At 43.2% G+C, this 14547-nt stretch overlaps 2 protein-coding genes across 2 annotated transcripts; both read right to left on the reverse strand.

The window, feature by feature from the left end:
• Window positions 1-1583: 1583 nt before the first annotated feature.
• Window positions 1584-8944, reverse strand: LOC145410022 (uncharacterized). The gene is made up of 2 exons (XM_080280241.1): window positions 8818-8944; window positions 1584-3031 (listed from the first exon to the last, which is right to left on the reverse strand). The coding sequence occupies exons 1-2, from the start codon at window positions 8942-8944 to the stop codon at window positions 1584-1586; spliced, it is 1575 nt and encodes a 524-aa protein (XP_080136367.1).
• A 3370-nt stretch (window positions 8945-12314) lies between these two features.
• On the reverse strand, window positions 12315-13013 carry LOC145410023 (uncharacterized). The gene has a single exon (XM_080280243.1). It carries the CDS (start codon window positions 13011-13013, stop codon window positions 12315-12317), a length of 699 nt encoding a protein of 232 aa, XP_080136369.1.
• Window positions 13014-14547: the final 1534 nt, after the last annotated feature.

Raw genomic sequence — 14547 nt, forward strand, 5'->3', positions numbered from 1 at the left:
CAGAAATACTGATACACTTTTTACTCGAACACTTAGCCACTTGAGGGCTTTGGGCTGCAAGGAAGTTGAACATGTCGTCATATATAATTTCCGTATTGTCAGCATAAAAGAAATATCGTGTGAAAATAGTTTTGGCTTAATTAAGTCCTTGGAGTACAATGCTATGCTTCAATTTAGTCGTAAATAAGGAAAATAATAAAGAATATCTCAAGCGCTGTGAGGAGGTGGACGGTCTTCGATATTGTACTTTCTTTATTTACGGCTAAATCGAAGCATAACATTGTTCAGCAAATACTTGATGTTATGCTAAACTTATTTTCTCACTGCTTTTCCATTTTTAACGCGATTTGTGTTACTATTATGAAAATTATTTGTGTCGATATTATTAACTGACTTGTAGCCCCAAACCCTATCTATCTATCTATCTATTGCCAGACGCCTTAATCCCTTACGGGGTGGCCACAAACAAATCGCCTCCACGTCGCCCTGTCCCCCGCCATATCACTGCCCTGCTCCCAACTCACACCCCCCAAACTCGCAAGTGATTAATTATGAAATGCTTACAAAGTGTTCTGAAAAGATTACACTCATGGGTTTCAGATTTCATTGTTCACTCTCTCGTTATTTATCCTTTGAAAGTGGAACGATATTTTTGACCGTGACTGTACAAATGTAGTCTTGCGTTGTCATCATCATAATTCTCACCATTCCATCACTCAGAACTTCATTACAGGTCTTACAGGTACTGCAGAATCGTATACAAATCAAGGCATGTCTCTTTCTCAGTCATACAAAAGCATATTATACTATACATGTTCCATTCTATCAGTCATACACGTGCACATACATTTTATAATTTTGTACATGTGCAGCCTTCCGTAATTATCGCTTCTTCAGCCTTCACAGAGACTCCACTGGAAACACAAAACTTGTATGCCTATCCATGTCAAAATTCAACACATGTATGTCTAGCCAAGTCAGAATACACCAGATATAAACCTATCCATGTCATTTACTGTCAGCCACACGCATATACACTCTGTAAATTGTATAAATCATTTTCCGTCACCGTAATCATCACCATCATCACTCCAACACTCAATACTTACACATACTGGTAGGTCCAACACTCCAACACTCAATACTTACACATACTGGTAGGTCCTATACAGTAGGCGATACAAACGCGTATGAAAATCGTGTTATGCCCGTTTTTTGTCATACATTCATTCATTTAAACAAGCCATAGACCAGGACGATGCAAATGTAATCCTTTCAAACCATCATCATCATCGTCGTCATCATCAACAGACCTGCATCATGGACCTCACAAACGCGTCTATTACATCAATGGAATCATGCCCGTTATTCTGTCATGCATAGTAGTGCACACAATACACTTCCCGTGAAGGCTTGTTACCTTGTGGACTCAAAAGGCCGCCAAGCACGTATTTCTTAACTTATATTTATTTTTTCTTCATTATGGCACGTTGTTATTACCTTATACACTATATGGCACGTTCATGTTCTCATGTTATCTTAGATTGCTGCTGTCGTCAGTTACTGCATATATATATGAAGTGCTAGCAGTTATCAGTATCCGTGTAAATGAAGTTTGCAGTGGAATGTCCAAGGAAGAGGTTGAGTGTGTCATCCTCTTCAGCAAAGGCTGAGGCAAGATGTTCGAGTTCCTCCTTGAAAGGCTCATCCCCTAGCAGGCTTTCTAGTTCCACGGCCGTCGTTAGAACGCTGTCACAATCTGACACCGACCCACACACAGAAAAGTCACTGGAGGCCATTGAAAAGACCGGAGAACTGTCACCTACAGGAACTGAAGTGGGTATTGTGGAGGTGGAGCCAGAGAGGGGACTGGGGGGCGCCAACCCCTCGCTCAGGAAGTCAGAGTCGCAGCACGAGGAATCACTAAAATGTCGAATACTTCTTGGGAACTCCAACAACTCGTCAGTCCTCACCAGGGGGATGTCCAGGTCCCGTAGGATGCTTGTAGTGTGAAGCACGTCAGTGGGAGTGCTTTGAGGGAGGGATGTGCAGGGTGTGGTTTGTATCTGACGTGGCGTGAAGGGTATGACGCCCATCAGGGGCTCGAGTATACTGTGACTTGGGACGGAAGGTGGGCCACATGGGGTGAGGGCCAGGAGGGGCTGGTGGGGCTGTGGGTCTGTGCTTAAGGGCAGAGAATTGGGCTCCAGACGGGGTAGCTTGGCCTCCCGGGGCCCCAGGTAGCTGCTCTCCATCCGTGGCCGCTTCACCGTCATGGACGTCATCAGCGGTTTGTTGTCTGCATATCTGCCCAGTCTGTCTGGTGGAGTCTGTAGAGCCACGTTTCTGAGAGTGATGTACGCCCCATTACTTGTGGCAATGCTGGCCGTCTTGCACACTTTCCTCTTGCTTTTGGACTTGCTGGGTCGTTTGGTTGTCGTCACCAGCTTCCCACCTACTGTGTTTTCCTTTTTCGTATATTTCGCCTTTGTGACGAGAGTAGAGGGACACTTTGTCTGCTTAATGACCTTTTTAGATGCTTTGATATTTACACTACACTTACTGTTTTTATTTGCACTGCTGACCTGCTCTTTGTTGGTTCTTATGATATGTCTGACACAATGCTCTGGTTTGGCTATGTGCGCATTCTCCAGGCACCAAAGTTCCTTCACGTCCTCTATATCCATGGCTCCAAAGCTGCAGTCATCGTTCAGTACTCCGGCGAGAGCATTTATATAATTAACAGCCAGCCTCAGCACCGTGATCTTCGTCAGCTTCTCTGCGTCAGCCCCAGAGAGGTCCGGAATGGCTCTCTGCAGCATGATGAAAGCATCGTTAATCTCCTTCATTCTGTTTCTCTCTCGGGCGTTGGCTGTCTTGCGCCGGTATTTGCTCAACGGAGGCGGCTTCTGTTTCTCCTTGGGCTCTCTACAACGTGCTTTGGCTCTGTTTTTTTCCGACTCTATTCTCTTTATGATCGATTTAGTCCTCAAGGCGTACTTGCCCCCGGTCTTAGCATCCATATTCAGTTCTATGTGAATTTTTCCAGTTCAGAACAACACAGTATAGCGTCATACTGTAATCAGGCAACCTATGGGCAACACTATTTGTTTCGTGATCTCTCTAATTAAATGTAAATTAAAAAAAAAAAAAAAAAAAAAACTTCCCGGGTGTCATCTGGTGCCTTCCTGGTGGTTACACACGAAAACACAGAGAGTGAGAGTGAGAGGAGGAAGAGGGAGCAGCGTGGGCTCTCGACGATGTAATGTTTGCTTTCGGTTGTTTGTCTAAGCTATCGGCTCGACCATCCCTCTCACCTCTTCCTTCTCTTCCTTTTTCAGTTTCTCTTCCTCCTCTTCCTTTTTCACTTTCTCTTCCTCCTCTTCCTTTTTCACTCTCTGTTCCTCCTCTTCTACCCCTCGGGAACAGACTTTCGGCCCTGAGCACTGACAAATCGCTGCCAAGATATATGTTCCTCACGTGTTTATTTGTTAATATTTTTGTAGGGTGTAAGTTTACCAGGTTGTTCTCAGGTCATCACACTTCAGAACACTATTTTTCTTTTTTCATACTTTTCTCTGCATTTCTTTACGCTGTTACAATATTTTTCACGCTTTTTTCGTGGACGACACTTATGCTTAAAGACTCCATAAGTCACGCCAATGTATGTGACAAGAGTGATTTACGTAGAGTCTCCAGGAGTGTCCATTTTGAGATAATTTATGAAAGTATATTGAGTTATAGTTGATGCCTAACCTTCGCCTTACACAAAATAATTTTCCGACACACACAGAGCCAAGAAATATACAGTGAAATTACCTTAACAGTCTGAGGCCTCGATGTGTAGGTATGTGTGGGTTTTGTGCGGTGTAAACTTTTATAGATTTGTATTTAAAGTGGACTTGTAGATAAAACTGTAGACTGTGGACTTGGTTTTGTGGCTGGAGGTGTGTGTATATTTGTCAGATGTCTAGTTAAAATGATTTATGGAATTCTGTTAAAAGTAGAGTTGTGGCAGAAGTGGATTTTTAAAAACGTCTCGGAACACTGGACCTGTTTTGGAAACTAATGGCTGGAGGTTTTGTGTGTGTTGCTACTGTCTGAAAGTAGATATATGGATTAGTGTTTAAAAATGAGCTTTCGGATTGTTATTCCTGTTTTTCTAAGTTTATTAAGGATTAATGTGTGACAGTATGGTTTTTATATTGATCCTTGGATTGCTGATGGAGGTGGATTAAAGTAAGGAATTTGTGTTGGAATGGTTTTTGTTAAAGTGGATTCTTGGGTTTATGTTGGGGGTGGTTCTGTGTTGAAAGTTGTGTGTCAGGTTCTAAAGGAAGTGATGTGATGTTCTTGTGCTGGAAATGGTTTTATTTCACAATGGAGTCGAGGATTTCTGTTGAGGGTGACTTTATCTCTGTGGTTAAGAGAGAGAGGGGGGGGGGTTTGTGTGGGTGGGTGTTTACGAGGTGACTCTCTGTCGTGTTGTGAGGTTAAGTTAGATTAGTTAAGGTTGGGTTAGGCTAGGTTAAGAGTATTGGAGATAATTTTAATTCACAGTTGTGTATATGATTTCTATTGTAGATGGAATTATATCAGTGGTGGTCAAGAGTTGGTGTGTGGGCTTACTAGGTGACTCAGTGTTGTTAGGTTAGGTTAGGTTAAGAGTGTTGGAAGTTAAAAGTAGATGGGTTTATGTTTGGGGTGAAGAGGGGGAGACAGATGGTGTGTGTATGTGTAGGCCTACTAGGTGGCTGGGAGTGGTGGGTGGCTGGGTGTACAGGGTGGCTGGGTGTAGTGTTCCCAGGTGTCCGTGTTTAACTCCTTAGGCTTCTGTTAGGGCCTCTGAGACGTGGGTGTTTAGCATGTGGGAGCAATTACACTGATACTCGTGTTATGGGCCTGGCCAGCCTGTAACAAGACCCCCCTACACTTGAGATACCCCTCGTGAAATATCTTGTAATGACGCTCTTTAGGCATGCATTTATTCCCTCTCGTTAACCCCTGGAGATGGAGCGATTACAAGCCTCCCCGTAACATGTACCTCCCTCCCGTTGGTCTGTAATGAATAGGCTTGCTTATGGACCCCTAAAAGTACATGACATACGGATAATCTAAGCACAGTACTTCTATAAATGGCTCTGTTATAGTTGCTTATAAGTACATTACATAAACTCTACAACAGTTCACCAATATACCTTAAAGTACGTGATGAATGAGTGTTCTTAAGGCCACTTGAAGTTATAGTACACCAGTATAATCACGGTACATGAACTTTCCCTAAAAAGTACAGTGTAGCACCATACATAAACGTAACCTTTAAAAAATCAGTCTTAAAAGGTAGTTCCATAAAGCTTGTTACCATAATAGGACACAGCTGTATATCTACGTGTCCCAACACACTGATGTCAATTAGCTGAGCCTCTTTCTCTTCCTCCGTATCCCCGTGAAATCCGATTATGACGGAACCCCACTGAGCACAATCTTCATGCTCCTTCCTCGGCAACCCTGCTTCTCCCACGGGGTGTTCTTTTTCGCAGGATGTACGAGGTTGGTGGTAACAGGGGTGAGCGGGATAGGATGAAGGACTTATCGGGGCTTATCAGTGCCTGGGTAGCGACTCAGTTGGGATAAAGGAGCCACCCCGCTAGGCCACGACAAAGCCTGTGGTGTGTCGTGTGTATATGAGGGGGAGAGAGAGAGAGAGCAAGAGAGAAAGAGGTGAAGTTGACATGGAGAGTTTGTAGAGAGCCTCTTAATACCGTCTGTTCGTGGTAAGCTATAGATCACCAGGTGCAGGGGTTATGGCATGAAGTTATGGGATGTTTCAGAGCAGGTAAACTAGCCCTTTGATGGAGGGGGACGTGGGTGGTGCTGTGAGTGATGATGGAGTTGCAAGATTTGTTATGTCTTCGTAGGTGTCTTGTGCTACAGACGAATTGGGGAGTTGAAGGGCATGGGATGTGGTTGCAGGTTCTTTCCTTTCCTTTCAGTTACACGGGTATGCGATTTCTATAAGGCTTGTATTTTTCACTGTTATTCACTAGAGCTTGTTTGTTAAAGGTTCAGTTGGTGTATGACTCAACGTGAAGGGACGAACAGGAAATCTATAGTAAGTGTTATCAGTGGATTTTTTTTAGTCTGTCTTTTACATTAGCACTCAGTCTAGTTTGCTTGTGATGTGCCTAATACCTATATGACTTAGGATAAAAGCACGTTAATGTCCAGTAGCTGTATAACAAGGGGAAGGCACGGAAATGTTTAGCAGCTGTATGAGAAGGCACGTAAGTGTTTAGCATCTGTATGATATGAGAAGGCACGTAAATGTCTAGTAGCTGTATGAGATGGCACGTAATTGTCTGCTTGTGTGACTTAGATTAATAGCACGAAGAGAGAGTCTCAAGCACAATTCATGCCCAAGAATGTTTAGGAAGACTTGGTCCTGTGAGGCTGGTCTGCGCGCAATGGGGGGACGTGGGGAGGGATGGAGGTGGAGCCTTAGTCGGGTGGGGCCAAGGCTACACCACCCAGGAGCCCCGCTGTGAGGGTACTGCCCTCCACGCGCTGATGACACTCCCTCACACAGTCACACGGATCCTTACCACCTCCACCAACAACAGTACACGGGCGCGTTTTTACATTCGTATGGATCTTACGCTGTTTCGTGATTTAGCCAGCACGCATCTTAGTTCTTATTTCCCCTTTGAGTGTTACTTATTTGCCAATTCTGTCTCAGTTATTCTTTATTTTAGAGCTATTTTTATCTTAGCTCTATCGTATATCTCACTTGTATATTTTAGCCAGTTTCTGGTTTTTGTAATGGTGACCACACTTTTCCACTCGTATTTGTCTCTTGCTGTCACTTATCCTCTTGTTACGGAATCCAAATCTCTTTTACACTGATAAACTTTTGGATTTATCTGGCCTGTTAGTAACTGCGGCTGGATTCTACTGTCCTTATGAAAACTGTGATTCCCTTTCTCTTTTCTTCCACTTTTTCAGTCTCGATTCTACTCCACTTGAATATGATATTTTACGCAGTAGCGATTCTCAGCTTGTTACACTTGTTTTTAAAGCTGATAAATTCTGAGGAACTTGATTTGATAGATATAGGCAACTTGATTCTGTTGTCTTTAAAGCTATTTGATTCTGTGAGGGGTAGGGTGACTGTAATTTTCAGTTTGATTCTCTTGCCTTCAGAGCTATATCACTGTGAAGCGTAGAGTGGTTGCAAATTACAGTTGTCGGGGCGGGTAGTTAAGTAGCTGTTTCTAGTTCGATACTCTTCTCTTTAAAGCTATATAATTTTCCCATTAGTTTTGTTCAGAGTTCTTTAATTCTTGCTGGACGTGAACTTGTTGCAGTAATTAAGGCGATTTTGTCTTTAAAGTTATAGATATTTTTCAGCCGTGTGTTGTCCTTAAAGCTGTGTGTATTCCAGTGATCTTGTCATCCTTAAAGCTGATATGTTTTCCAGCTTGATCCTCTTCTCTCTAAAGGTATTCGATTCTGTTGGACGGGGACTGGTAGCATCCCTTCCGTCACAGATACGGAGTGTGGTGGTCGGGGTGGAGGTGGAGGAAGGGGGAAGGGAGACAGAGGGAGAGAAGGGGGGTGGGAGGAGGGTAGGGGGGGTTGAAGGAGAGAGGAGGGTAGTAGGAGGACTGAGGAAGGGGGAAGGAGGAGAGTAGGGGGCAGTGGTCGTGCCTGAACCTGCCCGTGGGATCTGTTGCAATGGTCTCCCTCTTTAACGACCCGCAGCACAACAACGACGCACCACAAGACCTTGAGAGAGAGAGAGAGAAAGAGAGAGAGAGTAGGGGTAGTGGTGGAAGCGGAGCCTGTTTCCTTGTTCACCTGATAAAGCAGTTAATAATAAAAGCGAAGTCGAATATTAAGCACGTTTATAATTCTTTTATCTAGTCATTTATAGCTCAAAAGATAAAGAATTCAGTTATCAAAGCGAGTTGGACGTCAACTCATTTATCACTCACTTATCACTCATTTGTCACTCGTTCTTCACTCGATAAAGCACTCACTCTTCAGGTAAACTAGGATATTAACCGGATCTGGAGTTCGATTGATAAAGCACTTCGTTATCTCCTCATTTATCGCTTACTGAATATATCTCTTAGTTATCAGAATGCAGTATGTATAAACCAAGATTAGACCCACGTTTCCTTGTCCAATATACCTCATTTAGCCATCAAAATAAGTGGAATTTTAGACTATTATTGGCTTTTGTTTTCAGGGTATGTGTAGAGAGAGAAACTGACAACTCTTGGTTCACTTGATATGGCACTTAGTTATCAAATTAAGTGGATCATTAAACGTACACTTTATTATAGAGGATTTGAGCTGGACCAGACCCACTTATCACAGTCCACTTGATAATGCACTTAGTTATCAAATCAAGTGGAGCATTAAAGACTTATTGCTCACTGGATCAAGTTCTTCGTTATCAGATGATGTGAAGCGAGAGATCAGAGGCGCTTATTTCTTATCTGATAGTGCCCACGAGTTTGATAGCACAGTCTTACCTATATAAAAAATTGAGATCGACAGAATATTTGTTAAAGCTTCTAAGTGGTTATATTATCCTTTCCAGTTCAGTTGTCGTTCCTGAAGTGGTCGTTGTGACTTAGGGGTCGTATTAGATGCAGCTGAGTTGTTAAGTGAAGAGGTAGGTAGCTGGTCGTGATGGTATGAAGTGCGGTGTGAGGTGAAGCCAAGTCGTTGTGGTCGTAGTATGAAGAGGCTTTGGGTACTGGTGGTCGTGATGAGGTGGGGTGTCGTCTTGGGTGCAGCTGGGTCTACGTGGGATGCAGCTGAGTCGTTGTTGTCGTCCTGTCGTGCGAGGAGGTAGGTGCAGCTGGTCGTGGTAGCTTGAGTAGTCGCGAGAGGCAGGTGAAGTCGGTGATGGGTACAGCTGGTCGTAGGTCATTGCTTAAGGGGGTCGTGGAAGACGTGCAGCTGAGTCGTCTTGTCGTGGACGGAGGTAGATGCAGCTGCCTTGACTGGAATATAACGGAAGGAGGAGCAGTTAATTTGCCGATGAGTACACCTGGTCGTGGAGACTTTAGATGACTTATAGCTGGTCGTAGTAGGTTGTGAGGTCGTAGGAGGTCGTGCAGCTGAGTCGTCTTATCGTTCTGGCTTGGTTGGGGCGTGGCTGATGCGACGAGACGAGACGAGAGAGTGTGAGAGAGGGTGGCTTCTGGCTCAGCTCCAAGATACTGAGACAAACTGGCACCTGAAAGGAGAGCATAGAAGAGCATAAGACACACGGCGAAGGTGAAAGAGAGAGAGAGAGAGAGAGAGTGTGTGTTTGTATGTGTGTGTGTGTGTGTGTGTGTGTAGTAGTAGTAGTAGTAGTAGTAGTTGTAGTATGTGGTGTGGTCGTGTAAAAAGTGAGAGTTGTGATGACGGAGATTTTGATAATGATCTCTTACAGGTTATAGATACATAAACTGTAACAAGTGGTAGGTAGAAAGAAAGCTGGACTGACATAAGAAGCGACAGATCACTTATTGCATCTGCTAATTCTAATCAGTAGTGTAACATACTTATGGCAACTGGAGAACAATATGGCAATCAGTAACCTGGTCACGTCATAGCCTTAAGCACGGACCCACGGCACAGACACCAGCATTAAAATATTGCCCATATTACTAATAGGTCCAAATACCCGTAAGAACACTTTCTGTATAGAGTTTCCTTAATATTCCAGCTTCCCCTCCACCCCCCCACAAAAAAAAATCACGGCATTTTTATAATTTTTTTTTTTTTCAATTTTTTTCTTCCTTCAGAATATTAGTCGAACTACGAACAAACCTGATTCCATAATTCCTTTTTTTCCTTTTTTTTTTTTTTTTTTTTTTTTCCCCAGTTTTCAGTTCAGCCAACTTCTTTTCTAAAATTTACTTTGCAGTTTTCTTCCACTTTTCAAACTGATACAAAAAGTATGATAAAACTATGGGCAGTCATAACACATTCAGTTCCAGAAGATCATATTTATTTTAATCATGCTGGTCTACAGTATCTCCTAACGATTTGTTCAGGTTAAAGGTGGACTTTTTGGCCTGGTGGGGTCGGGGGTCAGGTACATCCCTCATTAACCCCATCACAAACAGACCGATTCCCCAAACTGAAAACTGTCGTCCTGTGGCAGCCACCTAAGAATGACGTCCTCATTGTGAAGGGACTGAGATTCAAATAATCACTTGGGCAGCTCTGACAGTTTCTTTTGTTTTCTAGTTTCCTTTCCCTGTAAATATCCATGAACGTTTTTTTTACCCTTTTTCTCAGCAGCATCAAAATATTGCCCAAGTTACGTACAAAAATAGAGTTCATATATCCACAAGGTCAGTATTTTCCTATATTTTTTTTCTAATGAATGTTACTATGAATATATACTTTCCGTCAATACTAGATTTTTTTCTTAATTTTGCCTCACCACCATCAAAATATTGAATATAATACGGAAAAACCTAAGGCCCATTTATTCATACGGTCTGTAATTTCCGACTTATTTCTACCATGTACCATTTGCTACAGAAAATTTTCATTATAGTTATTGTTCAGAACATTTTCCTCACCTTTTCCTGACTGCATTTGGTGATTTGTGGGCAGGGGAGGAGCCTTATGTTTTGCCTTCCTTTTACTGATATAAAAAATAGGTACATAGTTTGACCCTACCCTATAGTACACAGCCTCATAAGGATCAGTAAGACTGTCCCTGTTTTTCATTTCGTATGCTGTCACTTTTTCTGACAGTAGACAGCATAGTCATAACTACCCAACACACAATCCCGGTTCAGTACATTTGATTGTGTTCGCCAACCTTTTCTCACTCACAGGCAGATAACGTAGATATGTTACACCCTGGAAAATCCAAACAGAATTTATGAGGTATGTTTCTGGTCTCTTTTGTTTTAACTCCTTCAACCCGAGAGTGACATTATTATTACAGTCTTGCCTCATCCACACGATTTATTTTCAGCTTAGGAAAGAACGTACAGAAAAACTTACTGAAGGTCATATCTAACCTATTTGGTTTGCAGAGTCTGACCTAAACTGAATATAATTATTTGGAGATAGCAGAAATGAAAGTACGTTGTCGTAATGAACGGGTGAATATCTTTTCTCACATATGAGATAGACACCAACTCCTTATCCTGCTACTCACAACTCAGTCTCAAAAGGATCATGTAGGTCTGCTTTCGTCTGCTTTCCATTGTACTATCGGGGTCAGAAGTTCGCCTATTATTGCACCGAATCAGCATCACACTTGCAGCATGTCAGTCACTTTCCTCTTCCATGCATCATAACTGTGAGAGTCATCTATAGGCAGAGACATACCAAGCTTCTTTCATCTCAGGAATATTAAATTTTCTCACTTTAGGAATATTAACCAGAAGAGGTGAGAAATTGAAGTGAAATATTAAGCAAACTTTCCTCCCCGACCGTACTACCTCGTACTGGGATTCATGCAATCACAAAGATAATACAAACTGCATAAGCACGTTTATTTTTGTAGCTAATATTGATAATGTACAGGTTTATTCACATGTAACAGATTTTTTTTTTATTTTCTGTTATTATTATTACTGGCCGTCATGAGGCCTCAATATTTGGTAAACCGGAAGGACAGTTGGTTTTGTTGATAATATTGATGGCCTACACTCAAAATAAGTATTTTCACATTTATTATTGTTCTTAGTGTCCATTTCTTGTTACTAACAGCCTAATATTACGAAATATATGGCATATGCAGAATTGTTTTAATTATCATTTCTGATGACTTACATTTTATTCATGAGTATCATATACTCCACATGCGGCCTGGTTTTCACACATCAGTAACGTCACTCAGTGTTAAACAGTAACAAATACATGGCACACTTAACAGTTGAAGTGCTCACAGACGATAAAGGTCTTTAAAGTTCCATTTCCATCACTAGGAATCATTGTCGTCATCATCATCGTTATCCTGTTCCTAGTAGCATAGGTTAGGGGGGTGAGAATTATTATACACAGTATTTGGCATGGCGAACGGACAGGCAATGTTGCTGTAGACAGATGACACACATGTCTGTATTGATGGAGTACAGTACGATATAATTATGCACTTGATATATCTTCAAGTCAGGCTCTGTTGATGATAATGGCTAGTTAATTTATAGACGCTGCACATATCTTAAACACAATCAACTTTTTCCAATTATGTCATTGCGAGGCATTCTCAGAGGTGAAATGGAGCTGCGGTGGAGTGTGTTGCAGCTGAGAAGGTTTGGTGGTGGTGTGATGGAGGTTCAGTAGGGTGTGCTGTAGTGTGTTGAAGGTGTGGTGGGATGTGGTGGAGTGTGCTTGACTGCATGGTTGAGTGCAGTATACTGTGTGGGAGGTGTGGTGGGATGTGGAAGTTCAGGTGAGGAGCAACATGCCCTTTCCTTCCACCTCCAGCAACAAGTGGAGTGGGTCTTGGAGAGGTAAGGGGGAAGGTCATAGAACACATCCAAGGGGTCGTCCAAAAAAGTGGGGGTGTCGGAGAGCAGGTCGTTCAGGTCAGCGGGGGAGTCTAGGGACGGGAGGCAGGGTGAGGCAGGCTGAGGCAGGAAAGGTGAAGCTGGGTGAGACAGGTTTTGTGAGGTAGGGTGAGGGTCAGCATCGAGAACCTCACTGAGAGCCCTGATGTAGTCCACAGCCAGGCGCAGTGTTGTGATCTTGGTCATGATGGACGGGGTGCTGGCTGCCTCCGCCTCCACAGCCTCGGGAAGCACCTGTCGCAGTGTATCGAAGGCCTTGTTGATCTCCATCAAGCGGTGTCGCTCCCTGGCATTGGCTGTCTTTCTGCGGTATTTTGACAGCGGCACTGATCGCGATTTTGCCATAGCTCCCCCTGGGGTCTTGGCCACCTCCTGCTGCAGCCTCTTCACCATGCTGCGAGGCCGCAACCTATATTTCTCCCCCTCCCGCGTCGCACCTTCGTCTACGCTCTCGCACCGCACCATCATGGAGGGTCATTCCATACACCAGTATCGAAATCACCACACCATTCTGTTAATCACATCTCCAGTTTTTTGGAGTCACTGGAGTTTGTTGACTAGATCAATACTTATTGCACCGTCGAAGTCACCAGTTTTAATTTCTTAGATAAGTTTTTATTGCAATGTCCAAGACATTTGGGACTGTTACCCTTGGATAATTTCTTACTTTATTATTATAGGGAGCTGGGAAAGAGTCTCACAGGAAAATATTTGCCTATGCATGCTCGTGTCATTCATACACATGGAAACTGGGCATGAGAAGAGCCAAGGAGTCGCATGCTGGTGCCTCACCCCTAATAGGCGAGGAATTAGATGAGAGTGGTAGGGTGAGATGAGGAATGCTGGTGTCCCGAATGCTGCTGGCAGGTTAATCCTTCTCCCCTGCCACTTCCTCCTCCGATGGAAATATGTTCCCAAATTAGGAAGATTCTCTTATGCTTCTTCCAACGACAGCTCCTTGGGAAAACCTCACTTCCTGCATGTACCTCAACCCCACACAGGTATTCTAATAGAAAGTGTGAGGTTTGGTCAGGTGGTTTTTGCGGTAGAGGAGGTGGGGAACTGTGGCACGTGAACTCCGACTCAAAAGACAGAGCGGTACACACCCTCTTTGGCCAGCCGCCCGAGCAACACTGAGGACCAGTTCACTTGTTGCCCCCTCCAGGCCAGGATCCACCCACACCAGGTCAGCCAGCCAGGCAGTGGTTGTGTGTGTGTGTGTGTGTGTGTGTGTGTGAGAGAGAGAGAGAGAGAGAGACAGAGACAGAGACAGAGACAGACAGACAGACAGAAGTCTGGTTGAGAGAGAGAGAGAGAGAGAGAGAGAGAGAGAGAGAGAGAGACAGAAGCCTAGTTACACTCTTGTAGTTGCTTACTAGTTCAGTATGATGAATACATTATTTTGTGAAATCTCAGCAGCCAAAAACGGTATGGATTAGTCTGTAAAATTACTGATATGCATTGTAATGTGTCAGGACAACAGAGGCAGCGAGTTTAGTATGCAACACAACTGCTGCCAAAGAGCTGTGCAAGTGTACATTAATATTTAGGCACGATGGGACTGTTGCAAAGCAATAACTGGGATGCCATAGCATAATTCATATCTCTTATTGATCAGTGGTTCTGTATAATAAATTTTCGTATGTATGATGATCAGCAAGAGTGCTATGCAGTTGGAATGTATTATGATCTACTGGCAGGCATACTGCATAGAAAGGTTAGTTTGATGTCAGCTGTGAGAGTCAGTAACTCTGAACCAAAATCCCTCACCAGTTTTCAGAAGGAAGTACAGTAACTGTATCTTGCCAGTCTGTCTTAGGAACGTACGAGATGGTGAAACACAGTAGCGTTTGTACATTATGTACAGTGTTTCTTTTTTTATTAGTAAAGTGAGGTATAGCTCACCTTTAAGGAAAACTAATGTACTGCTCTAAACCTTCTTTTGCAATAGACCAATGTTTTCCATACGACTTAGTATGAGTAAAGTTATTAAATTAAA

Source organism: Coenobita brevimanus, chromosome 84, assembly GCF_032717465.1.
Source record: "Coenobita brevimanus isolate Jiangsu-jjx chromosome 84, ASM3271746v2, whole genome shotgun sequence".
NCBI lineage: Eukaryota > Metazoa > Arthropoda > Malacostraca > Decapoda > Coenobitidae > Coenobita > Coenobita brevimanus.

Coding starts and splice junctions, on each gene's coding strand:
- LOC145410022 (XM_080280241.1), bottom strand. CDS start 8,944: ATGACCTACGACCAGCTGTACCCATCACCGACTTCACCTGCCTCTCGC. Junction 3,032..8,817: donor ACGACTCAGCTGCATCCCAC/GTAGACCCAGCT, acceptor AAATTCACATAG/AACTGAATATGGATGCTAAG.
- LOC145410023 (XM_080280243.1), bottom strand. CDS start 13,013: ATGGTGCGGTGCGAGAGCGTAGACGAAGGTGCGACGCGGGAGGGGGAG.